Raw genomic sequence first — 13,878 nt, 5'->3', positions numbered from 1 at the left:
GAATGTTGAAAATAAGAATTGTAGATATTGAAAATTAGTGTATGATAATGTATGTAATGATGTATTTATTTTCGGATTATTTCCAAAGAAATTTTACATATATGCCTCTCAATTTGTGAAGAAACACACGATCGAGTAAAGAGAAAATTTTATATAATATGTAATTTGATATATTTTATGAGTATGAGATTTTTACTTTTACCGTAATTTTTTACTTTTAACAAATTATACTCTTTTGTAAATAAAAAATTGATTTAATTTTTTTTTTTTCCCAATAATTCTCCACCATTTCCACGCCTCTCCCAAGCCCCTTAATCCCTCATCATTGGGCAGGTCCATCGCATATCGCCGGCCATGAACCAACGCAATTCGCCGCCTCCGCAGCTCGTCATCCGCCACACCACCACCACCCAAATCCTGAAGCAAACGACGTCGTTGTTCTACACTAACCTCCTCGCTTCCCTCATCCTCTCCTCCCTCCTCCTCACATTCCGCTCCAACGTTCACAGCGCATCTCACTATCTGTACTCCCTTATTGACAAAGACCCGTCGTTCAAATCCCTGCTGTCCCGTGTCGATTTATTGGCACCCTCCCGGACCCACCACCACCACCACAACAACCACCACCACCACCGTCGCCGCGGCGCCTTTCTCCACCTCTCGCGTGTCGGGACTCTGGACGATGATTTCTTCTCAGGTGATTCTGATTTTGACCGCTCCCTTTTCCATCCTTCCTCTAATAAGTTCCTCCCTAATGCGACTCTTGTGATTCTTTCTGACTTCAAACCCGATTACGGATTCTCTAACTCGATCATTGATCACGGATTTTCCTATCCCAAAATTGTTAGGCCTGGAGGTGTCAGTTTTAAGCCAGAATTCAGGAAAAACGTTTCGTTTTTGGAAGAAGAAGAGAGGAGGAAATTTGAAGGTAGCAGACTGGATGATGGTAATGCAGTTGTCGATATGGATTTCTTGATCAAGGGTTTTGAACTGGGGCGCCGTGACGCTACTTCCCTGTTCTTTTTAGCTGGGTTGCTATCAGCTGCTTATGTGTATGTCGTAGTGGCGTTTATAGTTACATATACTTTGGTGAATGGAATTATCTTCCTGAAAGTAGTGGATAATTTGCTGGGGAATTCCCGATCAATTTTTCGCACGTTTTGGTATGGGTCAAATATTGGGCTCAAGAAGCTTTCAGGGTTTATTCTCCTGAAATGGGCTGTGAGGGACGCCATGGCTCAGTTGATGGGAATATTTTTTTTTGGGGAGATAGAGGATCAATACGTGTTCTTTAAGGTTTTCTTGAGAATGAAGTTTATGCCATTTGCCAACGTGGCACCATGGGTACTAGGACACGAATGGGAGAGTGCTGGGTTTATTGTAACATGGTTCTTTAGTGACTTGATGTTGGGCTCTATTTTTGCAGTGGATACTTGGGTTGCGATAGTTGATTCAAGGATGGGTGGCAAAGAGATTGTGAAAGAAGGGTGCAATATGTTGATGGCATTGTTTTACCCTGCTTTTGTGATTAGATGGTTAGAAGCAATCATTTGTGGATCCATTGGGAGATGGTTGTTGAGAAGGATGTCTGGAGATGTTTTCACACTGATTTTTCAGTCATCGATGGAGGTTTATTTCATGATGGCTTGGCTTGTATTTTACTTTGCAGCAAGGCATAAAAATGATTCTTCGGCTGGACGGACATTTGGTCGAAGAGAATTGGATGGTCTGCTTGACGTTGGTAGATGATCCTGAAGGAAATTCCTAACTATGAAAATCTGTTCCATGCCATGAGTTTTATACTAATGGTAGTGGTAACTGGCTCAGTTGAGGTGCTTTAGCACTGTCAGCCTTTTGGTGCTTCTTTTGTTAAGTATGCAGGATATGTGAAGTAGTACTTCAGTTGTTTGTTGATGTTACCATTTGTATGAATTCTATAAACTCTGGAATGAGGCAAGAGATTGTATGTCTTCCAGGAATTTTTATGATGATTGTACAGCTTTGTAACATGAGTATTTAATGCCCTTGAAGACATGTAATGATGGTTTGTGGCAAGGTGATATGAGCAACTTCATTACCTTTAATGTTTTTTGTTGTGTAGGGTAACATGAGCAACTTCATTACCTTCACATCAAATTGATTCCAGTGCGTATGAAGTATGAACCAAAATTATTTTTTTTCTTTTCTTGCTGCTTTGGTGGACATCTATTAATGTTTTTTTTTGGCACATGAATCAGCTATTCACCATATGATGATAGCTGTTTTTTTCTGTGATTTGACGACTTGCAGCTTTTCAACCAACACATGTTACCTTTACTTACCGAACCGGTTATTTTGACGAAATATTCATAATTTATTTGTGATGCTTGCTTTATTGGATTGCGAATGGTTGATTTTTAAGAGCTGAAGTAAAAGTACACTCATTCCTGCTCTTCTTAGTTTCATGGTAATGATGCATAAGCTTCTGGCTGGACGAGCATGTTTTTTTCCTTTCTAAGTAGAACACTGGTTCATAGTTTAATAAACATCTGTGGCTTCACAGTTTAAATTTTTATGGGCTTCTAAGTTCTAAGTCTTTCTTTCTCTACATTAAATGCATATGAATGTGCTATCATAATTTGTTCACTTTGTTTGGCAGCCACAGACATCAGCACATTTGTTTCCCTTAATTCATTGGCTAGTTAGATCCAAAATCTTATCAGTTTACTATATTCAGCCAGTGGGTTACTTGGTTAAGTTTGGATAAATTACTAGATAAAAAATATTTAAAAACTTAAGTATTTGCATGACCAAGTACAAACAGACAAGAACTACATCAGCCACAGTTTCTGAGATATTGCAATTTTTAAGTGAAAAAGCAGCAAAAACTCTTAAAAGGTTGATATGCTAGTGTGTTATAAAAAAATTTGATTTGTTTTCTAGCAGTGACAAACACACAACAGACCCTCAATACTTTCTTTTTTCATGGGCTATTTCTTCTCTTTTTATTCCTATTTGCAGGATATAAAATTATTTCAACTGTTTCTTTGGAGCGTTAGCAATATGTACATAAAACCTGAAGATGCAACAAGATTACAAACTGGCTAGGTTACTAACTTTGGACTTCGTTAGCTTTTTTTGGGTTTAAATCTGATTCCAGAAATTGGATTCTTGGTCGGCTTGAATGATGTTTGAGTACAATCGTAGTGGTAATCTGCTCTTCTCATGGTATTCTTATTGGAATATATTTACCAGCATTTGCAATTCTGTTGTAATTGTGAAACATTTCTAACTTGACTGTTTCCTGTAACTCTGATTGTTATGGGATCAAGTGCAGGTCTCAATATATGCCGATGTATTCGTGGTGTCTTGCCAGATACGGAAAGCTCAGATGTGTAGTGGTTCGTTGTTCAATTGATCAGTCAAGCATCAAAATGCTTATGAGTTTTCCTGAGAAGTTAGATGAGCAAATATTTCCACATGTTCATTTTTCAGATATAAATCTGTAGTGCATGATAGTAGAATGTGTGTTTGTCTTATGCATATTGCTTTGTGTATTGATTGTGCTGGTGACACAAATCAGTTTAGTTGAATCTTTTAGCTTCTCTGTCCCTTGATGAGGCAGTCTATTTGGATGGCAAAGTGGTGTTATGTGTATGACAAGAGTACAATAGGTCATGTGTGAACTTACAGTCATTTTTAAAGAATAGACAAATGACAATGGATGAAATAATTTTTCCAGACTTGTAGGTTACATATCAGTGGAAGTCATTGATCAGTTGGGGATTTGGCGCATTGAACAACGAGGAAAAGATTTTCATCACGGGGTATGCAGTCTTGAATCAGCAGTAAATTCATATACTTCTCGAGCTTTATCTAGCAATACCTGGAAGAGCGGATACTTCAGTAAAGTAATCTTGATAACAAACCTCTTCTTATATTCTCCAACATACAGTACCAAATGACCCTTGGTACATCATCAGGAACGATCTTCCACTTGCTGTGAAGGCCACCATGACAATTTACAGCACAAATTGCAGGTCGCACATGGTATGATTCTTTGTCCCAATATTTGTGTATGAATACTGTTTTCTCGCACCCAAGGTGTATCAGAAGTTTTAAAATTTTGTTTAGACATTTGAAACGCAATTTGTTATCTTTGCGTATTCCACGCTGGCTCCAAAATATTTAAGTGAAAATAGTCTTTCTAGTATATCCTTTCGAACGGATCGTATTCTTTTGATCGTCTAATTATGTCTACGATCGGAGACTTCGTTCCTTGTTTGGATCGCATTAACGATCACAAATAATTTCTGCATTGAGATTGGAATGTCCGAATTTTAGACTCCAAATTTTATTTTTTTTAAAGGGGGTACACGGACCCCTACAAGGGGTCCGTGTACGGGTCTAAGTAGGCACTGGAATTTCGTATTTTTGAAGAAAAACGGACACGGGCTCCGTGTAGGGGTCCGGGAAGGGGTCCGGGTAGGCACTGGACTTGCAAACTCACGAAAATTCACTAACTTATTCATTCACCCTTTCAATCCAAGTCTAAGGACCATGAACCAACACCTCAAGACTCATCATAGGATCTTATTACATTGATTCAAACCCATACACACACCCCGAACGTTCCCAAACATCGACAAGTAACTTTAGTACAACAATAACTCGTAATCGTTTCGCTTCCTACGACTTCTATTACATCCCAAGCCAATCCCGACCCAAACGAACCACCAAATAACACCTAAATACATCCCATAACATATCTAAATGCAGTAGCACAAGCCCGTCAATGCCCAACGAAGCCTGTAACAAATAACTTCAAGAACATATCACTAACATAATTTTCAGGAAACACAATTTGAGCAGTCCCACGAAAACGGTCATAACTCACTCAATTTTTACCCAAATATTTCGAATTTTATATCAAATCGAAGGTATCGAAAAGTTCTACAATTCTCACGTTGAACGTTTTATCAGATTCACGACCGAAAAATCGCAGTATTTGAAAAGACAGTAAAAACGAGTTTTCAGATCTAAAAATTTTCTCAAAACTGTTCCAAACCATTTTCTGCTCAAACGACGAACATCATACATAAAATTTTACGCATAAAAATAACACGACACATAATATGACGAGATCGATGCAAAAATAACAGAATATACGTGCCTTTGATGATTAGAAATATCGTAACGACGATACCGAAGCGGAAACGGAGTGAGGGTCGATCCGGGACGAACATGGCACGATTTTCTTTGAAGAAAATTCAAAAAAATCTTGTTGGAACCGAAGGGGAGGGGCGGCTGCTCACTTGGGAATGAGACCCTAGGTTGTCTAACCTCTCAAAAATTTTAAAATCTGAAAAGAATTGTGTGTGTTATGTCGATATTTAGTGTGTGTAAAAGTGTGTGCGTGTGTGCGATTAGTAATTTAGGGGAGAAGTGCTTAATTAAGTAATTAATAAAACTATTTAAAAATGTTAACTCCATTACCAAGTAACTAAAAAAATAGTAAATCACCACACTCTTAATAAAATCCCTTTAACACACACAAAATGCTTAACTTTAAAAGTTTCAAACTCTTAAATCACTAAATAAATAAATTTAGGCTTTAAAATACTACCAACTTAATAACTTAGTTAAAATAACCCAACCTCAACTTAAAATAAAATACCACATTAAAATTGCAAAAATCGTCACCGGTCTTTTCCTCGATTCCGCCTCGAATAATCGCCTGAAACATGAAACTCGAAAAACATTTTAACGTGCATCACATAAACATTAAAATAATGCAATTTAAATAATTCATGCATCACTAAAATCATTTTAAACTTAAATAAAATATTTAACAGTTTAAATAATGCATGAGTTATACGTGTACTGAATTTAAGCACTACACGTGCACTGTGGCAGCCTTCGTTCGACTTCTTCTATGCGCAAGCAGAGAACTTCTGACCTTTCAAGGACTAATAAATAACATCTAAACACACTGATCGAGCAAAACTTGCACTATGAATTCCCCAAGAAAATATGATTTTGTATGCTCAAAATGTAATCGCAAGTGCACGATGTCAAGTAATAGTATAGTGTATATGAGTACGAGTATCGTTCCACTGGAGACTGTATTTAACAAGTATTATTTTAGTTATTGAAACTTTAGCGACGAAATTTGATTGTTTGTTTTATGACTAATAAAATTCAAGGAAATTTAAATAAACAAGCTCAAAGATTAAATGATGAAATATGAATGCTAAATCAATGGATTAAATTTCAAACGATAAAAGAATTTGTTGGGAATTCTGGTTCACCTACCCCGTATTAATTAATCAATTCGTTCGATTGTGTTCTACGCTTCCGACAGGATTTCCTATTCAATTGAACACACTCTCTCGAGCTATGCCAAACTAATTCACTCAATGAAGTAATTAAATGTCTTTAATTATTTATCAAGAATGAACCGCATTTCGATTGATGAAATCCCCTAGTTTTCGACCCTAAGGACTATGACTATCGGCACGTATCCAATTTCATATGTCTATGCAAATTGTAGATCCGCAGATTATACTACTCGATCCTATCACTAGTTATTCTCTCGAACTCACTCGTGATATAAAATCATCGTAAAAGTTAGCTACGCTCAAACGACACAATAAAAATCGTAGTGTAATCAAGAATAAAGCACAACTCAAAATATAAATTAATCAACTAAAAGTTTGGGGTAGGATCCCCTTTAATCCCAACAAATATGAAAGTTAGCTACTAGAATTCATGATGAAAATCAGCAAAACAATATTTAAATGACGGAAAATAAACTAAAAATACGAGACGTGACGAATTCTGCGAAGAACGATGCTCGGACACAGTCGAATCTTCAATCCAAGTGCAAAAAGCTCTTCAAAAACTCCTTGGCTCTCCAAAATATGTCTGAATAATACTCCAAAGTCGACCAATCGCCTTACCATATCAGCCACCCTCCCAAAATTAAGGTAAGAAATCGCGCACAATAATCTTCCAAAAATAGGCGGCGCTCGGGCGGTAGAAAAGTACCGCTCGAGCGCCACACTCTCTGTGAGTTGCTGGACTTGTGCGGCATTCGCGCTCGGACGGTAGAAAAGTACCGCCCGAGCGCCACATGTTCTGTCTCGGCACTTCAACTTCTCGCGCCCGGGCGGTAGAAATGTACCGCTCGGGCGCCGCTTGTTCTGTCCAATATTCTTGAGCTTTCCACCTTTCGCTCTGATTTTCGTTCTCCGATCATTTTTCCTGCAGATCCATCACACACAAGTGAGACATAATCAAAAGCAATTAATAACTATAAAATGAACAAAAAATAAATGAAATGCATGCATGCGCAATGTAAACACGATTAAAACTAATGCAATAAACACGCAAAAACACCCCCTATCAACCCCCTCATACTAACCTTTTGCTTGCCCTCAAGCAAAACAGGTTAAAGCACGAGACTCTAAACAAACACAACAAAAGTAAAAGACTCAAACAAGAACTAACCAACACAATTAAATACCAATGGTGAAGTGACACGTTTATGTTCATGCCTCAGTTTACTTTCCCACTACCCATCATAATCAAGTCAAGTCGCAACGAATACTCATTCTCGTCTACACATAAATATTGACACTAATTTGAACGTGTGTGTGTGTCATGATGGGTCTAGTCATTTGTACGTCAAATAGATCAATCATCAAATCATGCGATTCACTCAATCAACACTTCAATACAAGTCTCACTAGCATGCATCCCTGTGTCCATTTATCACTAGCCATAAATTGAACTTTATTCAACTTGTAAGTGCAGATAAGGGTGTCGAAAAGAAGGAAAATAAGCTCAATTGGCTAAAAGTTGGGAGTACACCGATCATTTTCATTGTGCACTCGTCAAGACTTATCGTCTGACTTTCCTCATGTCCTTACATCTCCAACTTTTAGCCTAGGAATAGAATTTCATTCCTTTTATTTCGGCTCCCCCCTCACCTTATATCTCCTTCTTTATTCTTTTTTCCTTTTTTTTTTTGTTTCTTTTTTTTTTTTTAATGCACAATTTTCACACATGTATTCCCTAGGCTAAGAATATAATATAACTTTGGATTACAGCCGGTTGGGAGTATGATCTTTTAATGAGTGCATTGGAACGGAGGTAAATGTAAAGTTAAAGGCAATTCAAATTTTCTCATTCAAGGTCCCACATAGCGACTTATTTTCACGGGTTTGTATGCTAAATCAACTCATAAATGGTGCCTTTCAAGTTAACCACATAAAACTTTCAAATTTCACCATTATTCCTACAAAATTCTAGCCCCCACGCATATGTGCTCAAAAAGTTCAAAATTTGTACCATAATTCATGCTTTAACAATCACGAGTATCATTCACGACGTGACCCAATCAATATTTTTGTAAACTATCAATTCACCATCATCATTGGCTCATAAACATGTCTTCTCACCATAAACGACTTTAAACAACATAAATGCAATGACTTAAAAACCAATTAACTAAACACGCAAAACAACCTAACAAAACAATCTACCCCCCCATACTAGAGTTGTGAAATGCCCTCATTGCACAAAATGAAACAAAAACTAAGCACAAAAAGAACCATAAATGCAAATGCAAAAGAGAATATGCAAAATAAAAAGGAAAGGGGAAACAGTAAACTCCCCTGATCACGGCTCATCCTCGTCATGTTCCGGCGGTTGCACTCCGGCGGCACCCCCGTGCTGGTAATAATCATACTGGAACTGGAATGGGGGAGGAGGTAGCGGAGATGGCGGCACGGTCGATGGGTCAACGCCCCCTTGCACAAGCAGCGAGCGCATCATGGAGTCAATGTGAGACAGATGGTCGGTGACATACGAGTTGAATTGACCTTGATGCGTTTGGAAGGCGAGATTCTCGGCCATCATATCGGTGTGCGTTCGCCGGCGGGGTGGTAGTGGACGGCTGCGTGGAGCGGCGGTGCTAGAGCCACCTAAATTTTCCTCCTCAGTGGGGAAGTCAATCTGTCGCTTGGCATACTTTCGCTTATCATCTTCGATGGAAATCGGCTTCATGGGTTGAATCCACTCCTCGTCGTCCCAGAATAGAACTCCCGCCCGGGCACACAACTCGGAGATAATGGTCGGGAAGAACAGACCGACGTGACTGTTGCGAGCACACAACATGATTTGAGAGTGGATAAGTGTGCCCACATTCACGTCGTAGCCGTGAGTTAACGCAAACAGGAGAACCGCTCATTCCTTTTGGACCTCGCTCTTATGCGAGACCGGCATCATCCGTCGGGCCACAAATAAGTACCACATGGCAGCGTCAACGGTCAAGAATTTCTCGTCGAAACAGCTCGGCGGGCCGCCCACTGGTTTCCACATCGCACCCGCACCCGGATGGCATAGCGTGGTGATAATCAAGTCATAGTTCGGGTCAGCAGCTAAAGCCTCAAAACGAGAGTTGTCGACCTCCGCCGTTTCCAACAGTGCATTGATAGTTGCCGAGTCACACGGGACATGTATACCCCGAACAAACACCGTCCCATTTCTCCCCTCCATAGCATTCGCGTAAAATTCACGCACCACCGAAACTACCGCCGCCTTAGGATGATTGTAAAAAGTTTCCCATCCGCGCCGTTCCAATTCTATCCGAGGTCCTAGGTGCCTATCTTCAAGTTGTTTTCGGAATCCCCTCTCCACTATCGGATTTCTATTTATCTTAGCATGCTCATACCTAGCCCGAGCTTCCTCACTAACAAAGCGATGCCTATCAAAAGTCGAAGAAGCGGAAGTACCTCTTTGTTTCTTCTTGGGAGCCATAGGAGTGGATGAGAGAGATTGTGGGGGAATCGGAGAGGATGACGCTTGAATCCCGCAGGAGACGCTTGCCCACGATGCCTGAATCTTGATAGTTGGAGTGATTCCCTGCAAGAAGATGAGAGGAGAGTGAAGGGGGGTTAGGGTTTGAGAGAAAATAATTGGGGAAAATCCGTGCAGAGTGAGGGAGAGGAAAGGGGTCTGCGACTTAAAAGGTCGTCGCGCTCGAGCGGTAAAAAGTTACCGCTCGAGCGCCGAGTCCTCGGGAACACATTTGAGAGGCAGATGTTCGCGCTCGAGCGGTAAATTATTACCGCCCGAGCGCCACGCTCTCTGGACAATTGCGTTCACTTCGCGCCCGAGCGGTAATAAATTACCGCCCGGGCGCCGAGTTCTCGGGAAAAATTCACATTTCACTCCCTTTTTTTTTTTTTTAACACAACTGGAAAATAAGCTGACACGAAAGAAAAAGGAAGATTAAATTAAATGCAAGAGAAGGGAAAAGAAGTAAGTTCTCAATTTATCGTCGAGAGCTAGACTGTCGATTTGTCTCAGTTCGGAGTGTCTTGGAACCAGGTGATTCCAAGTTGCGGCTCAACTGTGCCACCCATGTAGTGCTTCAGTCGCTGGGCATTGACCGTAAATGTCCCATCCTTCCCATCTTTCAATTCTACAGCTCCCGATGGATAAACTTTTGCGATCACGAATGGACCAGACCATCGTGACTTCAATTTTCCGGGAAACAGTCGCAACCGGGAGTTGTAGAGTAGGACACTTTCGCCTTCTTTGAATTCTCTCTCGATGATCCTCTTGTCATGAGCCTTCTTTGTTTTCTCTTTGTATGACAATGCAAGATCATATGCCTGATTCCGGAACTCCTCCAATTGGTCCAATTGAAGCAAACGCTGTTCACCTGCATCAGTAAAATTAAAGTTCAGCGCTTTTGTTGCCCAATATGCACGATGCTCCAACTCGACAGGTAAATGACATGCTTTACCAAATAACAACCTATACGGTGTAGTGCCTATAGGTGTTTTAAAAGCAGTCCTATATGCCCATAGAGCATCATCTAACCTCACCGACCAGTCTTTCCTACTGACGCCTACCACTTTCTCCAGAATTCTCTTTATCTCTCGGTTCGACACTTCCACTTGACCACTCGTCTGGGGGTGATAAGGGGTAGAGATCTTATGTGTGACACCATATTTGCTTAAAAGTTTTTCAAAGAGTTTGTTGCAAAAATGAGTGCCACCATCACTAATGATTGCTCGTGGTGTTCCAAAGCGGTTAAAAATGTTTTTCTTCAAAAATTTTAGAACCACTTGAGCATCATTAGTTGCGTATGCTTCTGCCTCTACCCACTTAGACACATAATCCACCGCCACCAAAATGTATTTTTTCGTGAACGAACTAGGAAATGGTCCCATAAAGTCTATTCCCCACACATCAAAAACCTCACACTCAATGATATTATTTAACGGCATTTCGTGACGGTTAGAGATGTTACCTGACCGCTGGCATTTATCACAGTGTAGCACATAAGAACGAGCATCTTTGAAAAGAGTTGGCCAATAAAAGCCACATTCAAGTACCTTGGATGCCGTCCTTGTTGGTCCGAAGTGACCACCTACCTCACGGTCATGGCAATGGTTGAGGATCTTATAAAACTCTTCCTCCGCAACACACCGTCTTATCATGGAATCTGCACAAATCTTAAACAAGAACGGTTCCTCCCAAAAATAGTATTTCACGTCAGAAAAGAATTTATTTCGTTGGTGAAAGGATAGGTTCGGTGGAGGTGTGTTTGTGACAAGAAAGTTGGCGAAATTTGCATACCATGGACGATTTCTCACCTCAAATAGTTGCTCATCCGGGAACCAATCATCGATAGCATGATCAACAGAATCATTACGAATACTTTCTAATCTAGACAAATGATCTGCAACCACATTCTCAACACCCTTCTTATCTTTTATTTCTAAATCAAATTCTTGCAACAATAGAATCCACCGAAGTAGGCGTGGTTTTGCATCTTTCTTAGCAAGTAAATGTTTCAGTGCAGAGTGGTCAGTGTAGACAATGACTTTAGACAAAACAAGATATGCATGAAACTTGTCAAGTGCAAACACTACTGCAAGTAACTCTTTTTCGGTGGTAGCATAATTCAATTGTGCCTCATCTAGAGTCTTACTTGCATAGTATATAGTGTGGAATACCTTGTTCTGTCTTTGGCCGAGGACAGCACCTACCGCAGTATCACTAGCATCGCACATGATCTCGAAGGGTAGATCCCAATCCGGTGCTACCAAGACAGGAGCCGTCACCAAGCGCTCCTTCAACTTCTCGTATGCCTGCAAACAATCAGAATTAAAGTCAAAAGATACATCTTTCATGAGTAAAGAAGATAGAGGTTTGGCAACTTTAGAAAAATCTTTGATAAAACGCCGGTAAAAACCGGCGTGGCCCAGAAAACTTCTAACTCCCTTTATGGACGCCGGAGGTGGTAAGTTCTTAATCACTTCAACTTTCGCCTTGTCCACCTCGATTCCGTCCCCCGAAACCTTGTGCCCTAGGACGATTCCCTCTTGTACCATGAAGTGGCATTTTTCCCAATTAAGCACCAAGTTTGTCTCCTCACATCTCCTCAACACTACCGTCAGATTCTGCAAACAATCATCAAAAGAAGAGCCAAATATCGAGAAATCATACATAAAAATTTCAAGAAAAGTTTCTATCATATCATGGAATATAGCGGTCATGCAACGTTGAAATGTGGCAGGGGCATTACAGAGACCAAACGGCATGCGGCGAAAAGCAAAAGTGCCGTAAGACAAGTGAAAGTGGTTTTCTCTTGGTCCTCCGGCGCAATCATAATTTGGTTGTACCCCGAATACCCATCCAAAAAGCAATAAAACTCATGACCCGCTAACCTCTCAAGCATCTGGTCAATAAAGGGAAGGGGAAAGTGGTCTTTACGGGTGGCATCATTCAATTTTCTATAATCAATGCACACACGCCATCCCGTAACAGTCCTAGTGGGTATTAATTCATTATTTTCATTTGTGATAACAGTAATCCCACCTTTCTTTGGCACACATTGAACGGGACTTACCCATGCACTATCAGATATAGGGTAGATAATACCTGCATCGAGAAGCTTAATCGTTTCAGCTTTCACTACCTCTCGCATCTTAGGATTCAATCTTCTCTGAGGTTGCACAAGAGGTGAGTACTTCTCTTCCATCAAGATCTTGTGCATGCAGACTGATGGATTGATCCCTTTGATATCCGCCACCTTCCACGCAAATGCACCCTTGTGTGCTTTCAATACTTCCAACAGTTTTTCCTCCATCACATCTGTCAAAGCAGCAGAAATAATGACAGGTAAAGTGTTATTCTCACCTAAATACATGTACTTGAGGTGTGGAGGCAACGGCTTCAGCTCAAGTGTTGGGGGATCCTCGATGCTTGACCTTTGAGGGGTCAAATCTCTTCGTTCTCCCAGATCCTCTAGTCGCATCCTCATTGGCCTTCTCCATGGTTGGTTGGCATTAAAGTGTGCCACAATTTCGGCTCTTTCTTCACCCAAGTCCGCTTCTCCCAATTCAGTATCGATAGTGGCCTCCAAAGGGTCCCTAAGAGCATCCTGCACATAGTTAGACGCAAGAGAGTCAAACACATCAATTCTAAAACAACTATCAGAATGCAGTGTGTGCTTAAGTGCATTAAACACATCAAAAGTAATCTCTTCGTCGCCCACTCTCAATCGCAACTTCCCTTCTTGCACATCAATCAGTGCCTTGCCAGTCGCAAGGAACGGTCTACCCAAAATCAGAGGCATCTCCTCATCCTCATCCATATCAAGCACCACGAAGTCCGCAGGAAAGATAAACTTGTCCACTTTCACTAGCACATCCTCAATCACTCCGCGGGGGTACTTGACAGACCTGTCAGCCAGTTGTAAAGACATCCTCGTCGGCTTAGGCTCTCCTAATCCGAGTTTCCTGAAAACAGATAAGGGCATCAGATTAATACTTGCACCAAGATCACACAATGCTTTACGAAAAACAACATCAC

At 40.6% G+C, this 13,878-nt stretch overlaps 1 protein-coding gene across 1 annotated transcript; it reads left to right on the top strand.

Annotated features, from left to right (window-relative positions):
- The first annotated feature begins 354 nt into the window (after positions 1 to 354).
- LOC140817882 (uncharacterized) lies at positions 355 to 1,749 on the top strand. The gene has a single exon (XM_073177676.1). It carries the CDS (start codon positions 355 to 357, stop codon positions 1,747 to 1,749), a length of 1,395 nt encoding a protein of 464 aa, XP_073033777.1.
- Positions 1,750 to 13,878: the final 12,129 nt, after the last annotated feature.

Source organism: Primulina eburnea, chromosome 17, assembly GCF_022965805.1.
Source record: "Primulina eburnea isolate SZY01 chromosome 17, ASM2296580v1, whole genome shotgun sequence".
In the NCBI taxonomy this organism is placed as follows: domain Eukaryota; kingdom Viridiplantae; phylum Streptophyta; class Magnoliopsida; order Lamiales; family Gesneriaceae; genus Primulina; species Primulina eburnea.
This window is presented reverse-complemented; position numbering and strand designations above follow the sequence as displayed.

What these genes read in the sequence shown, in the direction of transcription:
- LOC140817882 (XM_073177676.1), top strand. Translation starts at nt 355, where the DNA reads ATGAACCAACGCAATTCGCCGCCTCCGCAGCTCGTCATCCGCCACACC.